Genomic DNA, 13,205 nt, shown 5'->3' on the forward strand with positions numbered 1-13,205 from the left:
CAAACACTACAAGCAATGAAACGCCATAGCTGAAAATCAACATTTGGCTACTTTTCACATTTTCCCCCCTCATTAACTCATTTACTGTCAAAACAAGTCATCTAGGTAACTCCTTTATGAGCTACCCACCATGAACTTTACCACTTACTATGCTTTGGTCGAGGCAAATACAGCATAAAGAAGATTAATGTACTCCAGATATGCCTGAATTTGTCTCAGAAGTAAATATGAATAATTAGTGCCGCCCAATAATGCATATACACAATTATATATAGTGCTCTGAGAAATGATAAATGAAGTTATAATTCTTTCTCCCTGCGAGGAGAGATGATACAGTAGGGTGTTGGTCCTGGACCCAGTGGTGAGATCCAGGTGAGAGCTGCTGTCTCCGGCCTTCCAAGCCGCCCAAGACCCAGGACCGTCAGAAAGCTTCTCATCTGTCCCTGGATGAAAGGAATAAAAACAGCATTATTGTTTTAAGGCTTTATGTTGTACAGCTAACCATGTCTCTATATTTCTCTTACTTTTTATTAATAATCAATATAATATGACCTATATATTAGAGAAATGAGGTTTCAAGGTAATGACTCCTGCCAAGGCAAAGATGACATAAAACCCACATGTAAAAAACAATGCAACATTGTGTGCCTTTGGAGACTGTTACCATGAATTGGCCGATGCAAAATTAGAAGCCATGAGGAGTCTATCAGACATCCACTCTCCCTTATCCCTAATTTTCACTTCCATTTGATTTGTTAGTCTAGATTTCTAGTGTGTGTGTGTGTGTGTGAGAGAGGTGGGGGTTGGGTGTTGGGCATCCATCTGTTTTTGAGCAACACAATAATCATCTCATTAGCGCCTTGTACAACCTGAGAAGGAAATTGCATGGAAAGAGAGAAGTGGGAATCAGAGAAAGTTCTAGTGAGATGAATCAGGATGTCGCACTTAGGTATACGTTGTTTTCGCCCTGCTCAGAGCTTTCTCTCATTTTTAAGAAAACGAGTCCAACGTCCAAATTGTCAACATGTACGAATTCTTTGAGTCAGTTTGTTGTCTATTTATCCAACCCTCATGTTCATGTCTTGTGTTTTACACCCTCTGCCCCCTGTTTGCCCCTCCCCCACTCGCCCCCCTGTTCTCCTCGTCCCAGGTGACGTTCACTAAGCGGAAGTTTGGCTTGATGAAGAAGGCCTACGAGCTGAGTGTGCTATGCGACTGCGAGATTGCCCTGATCATCTTCAACCACTCTAACAAGCTGTTCCAGTATGCCAGCACCGACATGGACAAGGTCCTGCTCAAATATACAGAGTACAACGAGCCTCACGAGAGCCGGACCAATGCAGACATCATTGAGGTAAGTCAGGCACATCAGCAGGGTTTCCATCCAAGTATTATTCGACGTACCAAATTAGAAAAGCTGAAAGGAAAGGGCAAATCCAGTGTTGTGAAAAATTTTTAATGGTCGATTGAGGCGGAATTTTTTTTTTTTGTCACTGAATAATTATGTAATAAATGGAAATGGAAATATATAATGATATAGACGCTATATCATTATACGCTATATAATGATATAGCGTAAAGATGCTTTCCATTTTTTTTTCTGACTTGGCTACATTTTGAAGGAAGGAAGTCTAATTTACTCCAGTTGATGCGCCCAATTCGGATTTTCTTTTTTGCAACATTTCACTTTTTCAACTCTGTCTCAAGGCATATCTTGAGCAGTGATTTCTGCCAACGAGCAGATTTGTCTTCTTTGTGCATTATTTGCTGTGATCCCAGTGTGGTAAGTGACAAGACGGGGTTTATCAGTAGCGGAGGCGAGTAGGTAGCTGATAAAGGGGTTGCCCAGATGACTTACTCTGACAGTAACGGTATACTCTTTTGTGTAAAGTGCAAAAGTTGGACCTAGACATTCATCAGTGCAATGTTACACCGATGAAGGCCTTTTGCACTTAATACAATAAATATGTCAAGAAGAATATGATCTTGTGAAGGATTTTGATTTGTTAGAGTGCAAGTCCTATGCATTCTTAAGCCTGCTGTGAAAAATATTGTCTCTGGTTATTTCTATCATTTTCCTATATTTATGTTGAATACCAACTCACCAAGGGAAATTTGTGATATATGTAATTATACCTGGCAACTGAACAGATTCTGATTCTACTTTTCTCCCTCTCATTCCCATTTTTTTTTTTTTTCACAGACGTTGAGAAAGAAAGGTTTCAACGGTTGCGACAGTCCAGAGCCTGACGGGGAAGACTCTATTGATCAAAGTCCCCTAAATGACGACAAGTACCGCAAGACCACCGAGGACCTGGACATTCTCTTCAAACGCTACGGAGTAAGTCACCTAACCCTCACTCCACCAGATAATGTTCTCATATTGCATACAGACTAGGCTTTTCTCTATCTCCTTTTTGATTTCCTGTTTTCCTCATGGGTCTAGACTCAGATTTCTTGGACCAACAGCTGTCAGTCATTATTCTATATTGCGTTTGGCTTGAGCGTGCCTGGAGGAAGCAGTTACTGGTCTAAAGTTCCCCCAGGTTGCTCTATACTTTTTCACTGGAGCTCTCAAACATCATTGGAATTAAAGTCAGAAGCTTGAACAGTTGCTTGGGTACTGTCATCTGGCCATAATCCTGAGTAAATAGTTAAGGGGACTACTAAATATTTTAAAGCCCTGGTTATTGCCTAGGGATGGCATTCATTCCAACTTTAATTGTGCCCATTTGCTGTCTAAAAGCATTCAAAGTACTCCCAGCTAGTGACTAATTTAAGAGGGTCTTTGAGGATCTTGGCACATCAGGACCTTCTGTTTTAGCCTTTAGGACAGCTATTTTGGCTGTTTAGACCTCCAGCCCTCTCTCAAAACGATTGTGGCCTTGGCTATATTATTTGCTAGCATAGCATCTCCTTCCACTGCTATGCTGATGATACTCACCTGTATCTCTCAGTTAAACCAAACCAGTAAGCTGGTGGTATTACATTATCGCCCACACAAATCCAGCTGTCTCTTGGTCCTTTAACTCTGTACATGAAGAATTTAGGGCTTATTTTTGTCAGGCTGTAAATGCGCATGAATGGACTGTTGTACCCCTATTTTCGCTTCTCTGAAAATTGATATAATGACCAAGTCACACAGGATAAGAGATTTCTGTATTCAGTGTCCAAAATTACAGAGATAGCAGTTGATGTGCTCAAACAATAACAATACATGACTGCAAGAGCAAAGAAGTCTCTACTGGAGTTGAGACTTTTGGTTTGATCTTTACTTCTCCATTGTCATTAGTCGTAGAAAAATGAATGAGGAGCTGGGCGCAATGACATGGCAGATTCGGGCGGGATTAAAATGACATTTTTTACAATGCTTTTTTTAAATTATTATTACAGAAATGTTTTTATAGACATGCTTTAATATAAATAGTTTTATGTATTTCTTATTGTTGTATTTGTCTGTTTTGTGCATGCATGATCTCCTTCATCATTGTAAAGAACAATTTATTAGCTTGTCTGTTTAAATATAGCTAAAAATAAATAAAATAGAATAAATAGAAGTCAAGAGAACCAGGGTTGCACTCACTTAGGGAGAGTTCACTGTGATTAACCACTTACATCAAAACAATACATACTTTGTTTCTGAATTTGATGCAGTGAAGCGGAGAGTTGTTCGGTAAAGACTAAAAGTGAAATTCTCTCTTCTCCATCCTCCAGCAGTCTGCAGCCCCGCCCCCTACATTCTCCATGCCAGTCACAGTCCAGGCGTCCAATCAGAACACACTGCAATTCAGTAACCCTGGCAACGCCCTGGTAACCACCTCCTATGTGACATCGTCGTCGCTTTCTGATCCCCACCTCCTGTCGCCACAGCAACCGGCTCTTCAGAGAAATACAGTGTCTCCTGGGTTGCCACAGCGACCAGCCAGTGCAGGTGAGAAAGAGAGATTCTTCTGCGTCTGGTAAGACTGAAGTCATCTGGAGACAAATCAGTTCCAACAGAAACAGATGGTGAACCATTGGAAAGCTTCTTCCTGGGCTTTGGTGGGAGTTTTCTCTTCTTTGTTGATAAGCGATGTGCTTTGAGGAACCAAGGAATAAGTTATTAGTCATTTTTCACTTTTTTTGTCGAAAAAGCATTCTTGAAGATATGTAAACTATCTGCTATTCCTTATTGTGAAGACTAACATGATATGTAAATATCATAAAATAAAGCATTTGGAATTCCTTCTGTTTTAAATACATGACTACCATGGGTGACATATTGTGGCAAATCTTCAATGTCCTTTTCTTCCTCTGAACTGTGTTGTATGGAATTATACTTTTCAACAAGCCATTACTTCCTCATTTAAGTGCAAGATAAATCATATGTAGATATATTACTCCTTCATAAAATGAGAAAACCCACTAGTGCCTTTTTGGGTTCATAAGTGCTGATTTTTCCAGGCTGTACTGTCGCATAATCCTTTCCTTTCATTTCATCTTTTCAACAGGCGCTCTTCTTGGAGGCGACCTGAATAATTCAAATGGAGGATGCCCGAGTCCAGTCCGTGAGTATTATTGTATTTGTTAAAAACTTGGGCCTGCTTTTGAATATTGCTTCTTTTCTCCTGTTATCTGGTCTGTGTTGGAGTCCATCCCAAATCCTGTCAAAGGTTTCTCCTCTCCTCTCTATTACCGTCGCCACCATCTGTGTTTGTGCCTTGGAGGGATCAGGGAATGCCACCAGTCACATCAACAGACATGCACGGGATTCCCAGCGCTTCCCTTGGGACATGAAGTCAATTTTATAAGTCCCTATTTAACATTATGGCAACAATCTCATGTGGAAAAAAACATTACATTTTTCTCAATGGGAATTTCTTTTAATACTTTTATTTGACTTATGTATTGACTTTTATAACGTAACACCAATAAGATTTGCTTTATCATTTATTACATCAGACGACTGACATTTTCTAATAATTTTCTAAAATCTGGTGTTCTTCCCAGTTAATACAGTTTCACTATATTTCTTGTATATTCTTTCTGGTGTCAAGCACATTCAATAGACCTAGAGAATAAATACCCCTTAAATGTATCATTTTGATTTATTTTGACATTATTTATATTTTTAACTCAGTCTGTAAACATAGTAGATGAAGTGCAGAATGGCTTCTACGTACACTATAGAGATTATTGTGAGAGATGAGAGATTATTACTACACAAATTATTGTGTACAAATTAGTCCTGAAATGCTACTTACTTTTTTTATTTTAACAGCAACTAAGCAGAAACCCTTTATGCAACATACAATATGCAAACACCAGTTCATTATTAATATTAATATTATGATTTATGCCACTTTATGAAAAGATAGTATTTGTCTGTGTGTATTCAGTTGTTCAGAATTGAATTTTCATCCATTATTCAAGTGAATTACATTCGAGTGAATATAAAGCAACTCAAGTGCTCTGGCCTCAAAATCACAATTCTTTACGAAACTGACATATTGCAAGTTAAAGTAGATATTACATAAGATTGTATAAGAAGTAATACATTTGTCTTGACATTTCACCCAATAATATGTTACCAAGACAAAAAGATTTCAACATCAATTTAGGTCTCATTAGCTAGGCTTTTTACTCTGCATTAATTTACATTTTCTCTACAAATAAAGATCTTTGTTCTGTTGATGTTGACATGTCTTTTTACATTAGGGACACTCAGAATAGAATCATACTCGCAGAAAGAAAGCTTGTGAAGATTATTTTAACACAACTTTGAATGCGCACACAAAGAGGCTTTGCTGAAGGCGCCGTCTGCATATATATCCTGCTGTCTTCATTCACCTGGTTGAATTTCTCATTGATTTCTGTCCATTTTCACCTTTTTTCCCTGCAGCAAATGGATACACTAGTGCCAGGGCCTCCCCAGGCCTCCTCACCATTTCCAACGGCAACAGTCTGGGGAAAGTAGTTCCGGCCAAGTCTCCGCCCCCACCTCCCAGCCCCCAGATGGTCAACAGCCGCAAGCCAGACCTCCGAGTCATCACCTCACAGGGCGGAAAGAGCCTCATGCAGATGGTGAGCTTAACCAGGCCGAACCTGGTCTAACCAGGGCCTGCGAGCCTAACTGGACCCTCTTAACACATTGAACCTTAAAAATGAAAGAAGGGAATTCCATATGGCAGACTCGGTCCATTTCTGAGTAAACTCTTCTCACCTCTATTGGCCCACTTTGTTACTTTTAATAATAACAAAGATGTCGGCGCAGCTGCCTGCATACTTGAATCTGAAACCTTGAAGAATTGCTCTGGGACATGAGGAGACAGAAATTATTTTCATTCCACAAGGATCCCATCACTGGCCAATTTAATGAGATGGAAATCACACAAAAACAAAGTGAATTTATGTCAATGTATCAAATGAAAGGAATGAAGATAGCCAGACAAGGCTATTATTAGAGGCTGTCTGCCATCGTTTTTTGTGTTTTTTACTAATGAATTGGGTGCAAATAAAATGATTTGTGCTCAACACTCAAGGTTCAGTCCAACATTTCAACATTTACAAGTTAGCAAGGTCTTGGATAAATTTGCCAACACCCACTCACATACTGATGAGATTTCTCAGCAACTGTTAAAATGAAAGATTCACCCACGTTGACTTGCAAGCAAAGTTAATCCTAACCAACAGTGGTTGTTGGTCATTGGAACACAATTTCAGGTGCGTCAACATTACGAGAATTAAAGCAAAACTATTATCTAGAGAAATGTCTTTGATTTCTTTTCTTTTTTTTTTACCATTCATGACAGGATGCAGTATTTTATAGTTACATTTCCTCACATACCAACAAAGTAGCCTACCTAACTCAGGAGTTTTTAGTTTTATTTCTGTTTCCTTATGTTTTTTTCATGCCTCTATTTACTTTTAGTTAACTCTAATAAACCAGGTTCAGAGTTGTGACCCTCTCTGTTACCACCCTTTGCAGACAGAGGATGAGCTGGAATTGGTAAACGAGGTGAATTTCCCCGTGTCGATCACTCGCATGAGTCGGTGGCTGTCGACTGCCCGCACATTAGCATGGTTACACTGCCCTCATGCGTGTGCCTGAGAAGAGACGTTTTTCATTGTTTTGGTCTTGTTCCACTGGCATTTCTTGGGATGGTCTTCAGTTTGTTACCACCTGGCTGCATGGGGTCCAAGGCTCATGGTCGTGTTGTTCCAGCATTATCGTATACAGTCAGAGGATCATACCTGTACGGTCTTGTTAGTGAAGATCTAGTCGTCCATTTGTAACACAGACCAATGCACAATGCTTTAGCAACATTGGTGAATTGCATTGTGTTTGAATGATCCTGTTAGTTTTGAACTAGGCCCGTTCTCTTCATCATATGACCAGTTGGAAGCATGGATGTCTTTTTCACGTGGCAGTGTGGTGAAAACACCGAGGAGCATGTTCCTTGTTCACTTGAAACCCACACAGAGTCTCATTTTCACCCACCACCAGGAATGCAAACAAAAAGAGATCTTTAAAAAACAAAATAACGGGCATTACATTAAAGGCATTTCACTCAACTGTGTTTTCCTCAGTCACTCCTTTTATATTAGCTCAAAATAATTTACAAACAAAAACAGAAAAAGATTGTATGCCTCCTTGCCAATCTGTTTTTCTCTTATTTTATTTTGACACCAAATGATACTTGATTGTCATAAAACACCGGATATTTAATAATACAAAGAAACACTCTTCAATCACCAAAAAGTTGCAACACCAAAAAGTAATTTTAAAGATAGACAGATAAAATTCCAAACCCTCATGGTAGCAGTGCCACACATTCAATAGCATTGCTGCTGTTGCACCTATGTAGGGGAAACACTGAATATTTTATCACCTTAATGATTGACTCAACATACAGTACAAGTCCTGAGCAAGCAATAACTTCACATCCAGTGCTTACATTTGGCCTTATCTATGAGTCAGTGACTGAAACGGAGTGCTTTAAAGCAACATAGGGCCTCTGCTGACATCCACTGGAGAAACCTGAGGTGAGCTGTACATGGATTAAAGCCAAAGTTGAAACTAGATCTGGGTCACAATAGTTGCAAGTAACTGTCAGTGCTTGTTTTAACCTGCCTGCACTACAGGAATGGGTGTAATTCACTGTATCAAGACAATCCAGATTCTGTCTGCAAGGTTGTCAATCACAGAAAAGTACACTAAACTGTCTTCCCAATACTGCCACTTAGTATTTGCACAGTATTTGACCCAAATATTATGGTCTAGAATTCCTCTCATGCATTGTAAGAGACAGATTCAACCTTAAAGCTAATTTATTAGGAAATTATTGATGTAATGAAGTTGGGATACTAAATGTTTTTGATAGGAAACCACTCTTAGTATTTCTCCTTTTAATTAAGGCAGTAAGAAGCATGAGGAAGGCAACAGAATAACTATTGGAGAGGCAGGAGAGAAAGTTCAGGCGGGGGTCTTAACCATTATCTTGAGCACATAATTAAGTGTAATTTTAATTTGAAATAAAAGAAAGTACAGCTTGGCCGATGGTTCACCTACGGTAGCTTTCCCTTGCCGCTGTAGGGTTTCCTAGTTTGTTTTTTGTTGATGGTAAACATGGCATTTTCAGAATGTGATACTGTTGTGTTATGGCAAAATATCACAAAATGTTTTTAAGACCTACATTTTAAATGGGATGCAACTTGAAAAGATAAAATCACCCTAATTCTGGACCATGTGACATTGTAACTGAGGGTAAACATAAATTGCCTTTAATGTAATGTGCCTCTTTACGGTTCACTCAAAACAGAGAAACAGTGTTTTTTGATGCATGTCACCAAGAGCCTCCTGACAGTAAATCCACTCGATTTCTGAGATTTACTTGACCCAGTATGTCATTATGAATCCAACCATATGCACACTGTCATTCCCAGCATGTCAAAAGTTACATTCATTGAAATAACTGGATTTTTTAAATTCTTTTTAGACTCACACCACATTTGAATGTTGTTTCCTTGTGTTTGCTGTGATTAACCTGTGGTTCTCCTCTCTGGCAGAATGCCCAGCGGCTGGCAGCAGGAGCCCAGGTGGCACAAACCCTCACCACACCGGTGGTATCTGTAGCCACACCGAGCCTCCTGGCCCAGGGGCTGCCCTTCTCTGCTATGCCCACAGCTTACAACACAGGTGAACTGAAAGCACAGTCAGGACTCAGGCTCTTTAGAAAGGGAGCAAAATAAGTTTTCTGTTCATGGAGAAATACAGAAACTCAAACAGGGGGGAATACTTTTTTGTGACACAGTATGTCCGCATTTGTGGCCATTAGTCTGGAGTAATCACATCATAGTATTCTTTGACAAAATCATTTAATTTTGACTTATAGGACTAGCTCTTTCTTGTTCTTTTTTTATTTTACAAAGCTCCATACGTGCAGAAGGCATTTCCCCTTGTGATTAGTTTTCTCATAGCCTCTCCTGAAATTACTGAAGTTAATAACACACCTGTGTGACACTGATTTTGAAGACGAAAAAAGTTGCCTGCCTTTTCTTTTCCAAGACATGGTTCTGACAGCATTGCTACTTTAAAACTTGTTCTACATTCAGTTCAGTCTTTTTGGAGATGACGACAACGCTTGACTTGAAGATACTGACACATTCTTTTACTGACATGGTTGTAGTGACGTTAGAACAGAGTAAAATCAAAGTTGCAAAATTGTCAGTGTTGAAAAGATGTCTCGGTGAAGTGGGTAAATTAAGAGCTTTGAATTGTGACTCCTTCTCCCTTTGGCCTCTCTCAGAGTACCAGCTGACGAGCGCTGACATCACTGCTTTACATGCCCTGGCATCACCTGGTGGCTTGTTGCCAACCAATGTGTCCACATGGCAACAGCAGGCTGTTTCCCAGCAACCGCAGCAGCAGCAGCAGCAACAACAGCAGCAACAACAGCAGCAACTTAATCTTGCATCACTCAGCAACTTGGTGTAAGTCTTTTCTTCATTTTCTCATAGGTGCTGCACCTTGCTCCAAACCTGGGATGGGTTTCCAAAAACCAGCAGCCTTGTGTGATAGCTATCAGTCCACTGGGTAACCTTTTTTATGTTAAAATACTATGCTGTTGACCTTCCATGTCAGCGTGCATGGTATCCCATACCATGACTCTATATGCTAGCAATTCACATTCCCTAAGTAGTGAATTGGTCTCTCACCAGCATCTCACCATCTCAGTTTCTTCATAACTTCACCTTAAACGGTACTCAGTCATTTTGGACCTGGAACTGAAGCACTTCTGCAGTATGAACCAGTGTGCAGTATTTGGAGGGAGGAGATACAGTTGACTTATATGTTTATTGTCCCAAAGAGAAAACTGTCTTGGACACATAGCTCTAATATAGTATAAAAAATACACCAGAACATACAAATGTAACTATATACATCTTATGTACACAATATACATGCACACTATTTACATATCATATACAGTGACACATTGTTTTATCTCCTTACTCTTATTTTGATGTGAAATGACAATGACTAGCAGCTTTAATTTTAGGGTATTTTTAACATGGGATGTAGAGTTAAAGATCTACAGCCCTTTCTGTGTGTGGTCGCTCTCATTTCAGGGTGCTGAAAGCATTTGGTTGATATTGTATTGATGAAAGTGGGTGTTCTTCATACGGAGTCAATTTTCACCTTTTTTTAAAGTCTGCAGCCCACAAAGATCACTGGACTCTTGACATCTTATTGTGCCAGGCTCTCTTTCAGCCTTTTGCATTTCACTGTAAGTAATAACTTAAATGATGCCTGTAGGGAAATTCTCTTCGCTTGCCACCTCTCACAGGGAGGTCAGAGGTCAGGCTCGGCTACAGAGCAGCATCCATGGAGCTGGTAGGGATTCAGAGTCTTGCTCAAGCACACTTAAGCAGGACGGATGCTTGCAGACACGGGGGGCTTGAACCGGATCCTCTGATTAAAGAGCAGAGTCGATACTGCTGCCCTCTGAGGATTCAGCTTTGACTCTGTTTCTGCTCAGGCAATACGGAGTATGTGATTGGGGTAAATGAGTGAAGTTAATTAAGGGTCTGAGTTATCAATAGAGCTTCATACTCCAAATGCTTTAAGCACCATGAAATGTGGGAAAGTACAAACTGTACAAAGTTCTGGCACTGTTGATCCAGTATGGCTCAAGATACAATAAAAAATTACAGTCTGTCATTTCATATCCAAAGTAACAAGACTATGGAGCCGTATCATTAAACATTGTGTCACATTATGTCCTCACAGTCCTCACATTGACACACCGACACGTACACAGACGTAAACATACACACATGGTAGATGTTGTCCCCTGACCTTGTCTCTTGTTCCTTTCACAGTACGCAGCCTTATCTTAATGGCAGCTTTGCAATTCTTTGCAAACAATTCAGCTCCCAGAGCCAGCTCACACACTCAAAAACGTCCATCTTAACATACCATTTAGTCTCAAAGTCAGTCTTAAAATCTTATTTTATTTTTAAAAAAAGTGAAAAGTTCTGCCAATATTGTGAGATAATTCCATTTGATTCCAATGCATTTTCAGTTGCGGGAATTTTCTGACTGAAATAAGGCATATCACTCCACTAGTATCAAGGAAATGCCGCTTGATTCAAGAAAATTCCCATTGGCAGATATTTTTCACTTTTGTCCCCTCAAGAAAAGTAATATTTTAAGACTTAGTACCCGATTAAATGACTCGTCAAGATGGATTTTCTTTTGCAGTGCAGTTACAATACAACAAAAGAAGTGCGTGACCGTCGGGTTGGGGTGTGGTGGCATGAACACCAGATCCTTGAAGTGTGCTCTCTCCTCTTGTCCACAGCATGTGGGGCGTGGACAAACAGAACAGCGAGCTGTCTAGCCAGGTGTCCAGTCTGGCTGCCAATCTGAGGTGAACAGCCACTAGTGTGTGCGTGTGTGAAATGTCATGACCTTGTCTGTGGGGGAACTGTAGTGCACCTTGGCATTCGAAAGGGTTCCTAACTTGGAGGCTGGCGTTTCTTATTAAATACTAGCAGTTGTCTCACACACACGCACACACAATCTGCATTTATGTTGCCATAAAGGCAGCCACACATTCATTTATCAACTATAACAAAGGACAATCAAATTCAGGCCTCCAGGAGTTAAACATTATCAACCTCTAAGCAAGATGTAAGCAGAAAGCGAACGCATGCGCCGTGACATTTGTTAAATACCACTTGACTCTCTTTGAAATTTGAAGGTCGTTATTAATTTTGTTGACAAAGATCAGGAGAATGTTCAGTGAGATTTCAGCGAGGGCTGTTAAAAAATAGTCAACCTTTTAATGATTATGAAAATTGGATAAACGAGATGCAATGAAATTCATTTGACTGAAATAAAAAGGGACCAGTTGCAAATCAGACCATGGGCATCGAATGCTGAAGCTGTTTTACATGAAATTGCATTGAGTGTGTTTTTTGCCTTTAGTCTATTTGAGAGGACGAAGTACAGATATCAGACTCTTTCTTTTTCGCCTCTCTCCACACAGACACACTGGCATCGATGGAGAAACTGATTTCTCAACTTACTTGATGCCAGAAAAACAGACAAATTGTAAATTAAACTTATAAATGTAGCTGTGTACCTGTGCAGCTGCCAGTTTGCCAACAAATGGCATTGTTCACGTTGCTATGGAGATTATGGCCCAGATCTACTAACATGGGCGTAACAAGAGGTGCAGTGCAAAAAACAAGTACAGATGGAAGTCCTGTAGTTGCAAAATAGTTGCTAAGTTTGAATGTGCAAATGAAAATCGGCACAGATAATTCATGAGAATTGGAAACCCTAAAATATATAAGGCAAGCTAAAGCATAATTAAGCAAAACCTTTGCGCACGCTGCTGTGGTTCCTCAGTGGATGAACATTAGCCAACCCATCATCACTAATATCACTAATGAACGTAAAGTTTAAGTCAGTTCATATTTGAGTTTTGAGCAGACTCTGTCCATCCCTTCTGTATGGAAACATCCATTACCGTGGAGGAGTGTTAGGCCACCCAGGTGCGCTACAGACAAGGTTTTATTATTGTTATTATTAATGGGCTTACCCAAGAGCACAAATCACAAAAAGCACAACACAGACTAATGCAATAAAGACCTTTTCGATGGTTTTTGTTTTTTCCTACAGTCAAAACATCCCAAACGTAACATTGCAGCCG

General features: G+C 39.9%; 1 protein-coding gene across 5 annotated transcripts in view; it reads left to right on the forward strand.

The window, feature by feature from the left end:
- Window positions 1–13,205, forward strand: part of LOC139914698 (myocyte-specific enhancer factor 2D homolog) — a 31,303-nt gene that overhangs the window by 12,795 nt on the left and 5,303 nt on the right. For 2 of the 5 annotated variants that reach the window (XM_071903066.2, XM_071903068.2), the window contains exons 3-10: window positions 1,151–1,354; window positions 2,204–2,341; window positions 3,715–3,931; window positions 4,491–4,547; window positions 5,882–6,063; window positions 9,049–9,178; window positions 9,789–9,972; window positions 11,847–11,915. In XM_071903066.2, coding sequence (XP_071759167.2) covers window positions 1,151–1,354; window positions 2,204–2,341; window positions 3,715–3,931; window positions 4,491–4,547; window positions 5,882–6,063; window positions 9,049–9,178; window positions 9,789–9,972; window positions 11,847–11,915 — 1,181 coding nt within the window. The remainder of the gene's footprint in view (window positions 1–1,150; window positions 1,355–2,203; window positions 2,342–3,714; window positions 3,932–4,490; window positions 4,548–5,881; window positions 6,064–9,048; window positions 9,179–9,788; window positions 9,973–11,846; window positions 11,916–13,205) is intronic. The other 3 variants (XM_071903067.2, XM_071903069.2, XM_071903070.2) reach the window with 3 other exon arrangements.

This window comes from Centroberyx gerrardi, chromosome 19 (genome assembly GCF_048128805.1).
Source record: "Centroberyx gerrardi isolate f3 chromosome 19, fCenGer3.hap1.cur.20231027, whole genome shotgun sequence".
In the NCBI taxonomy this organism is placed as follows: domain Eukaryota; kingdom Metazoa; phylum Chordata; class Actinopteri; order Beryciformes; family Berycidae; genus Centroberyx; species Centroberyx gerrardi.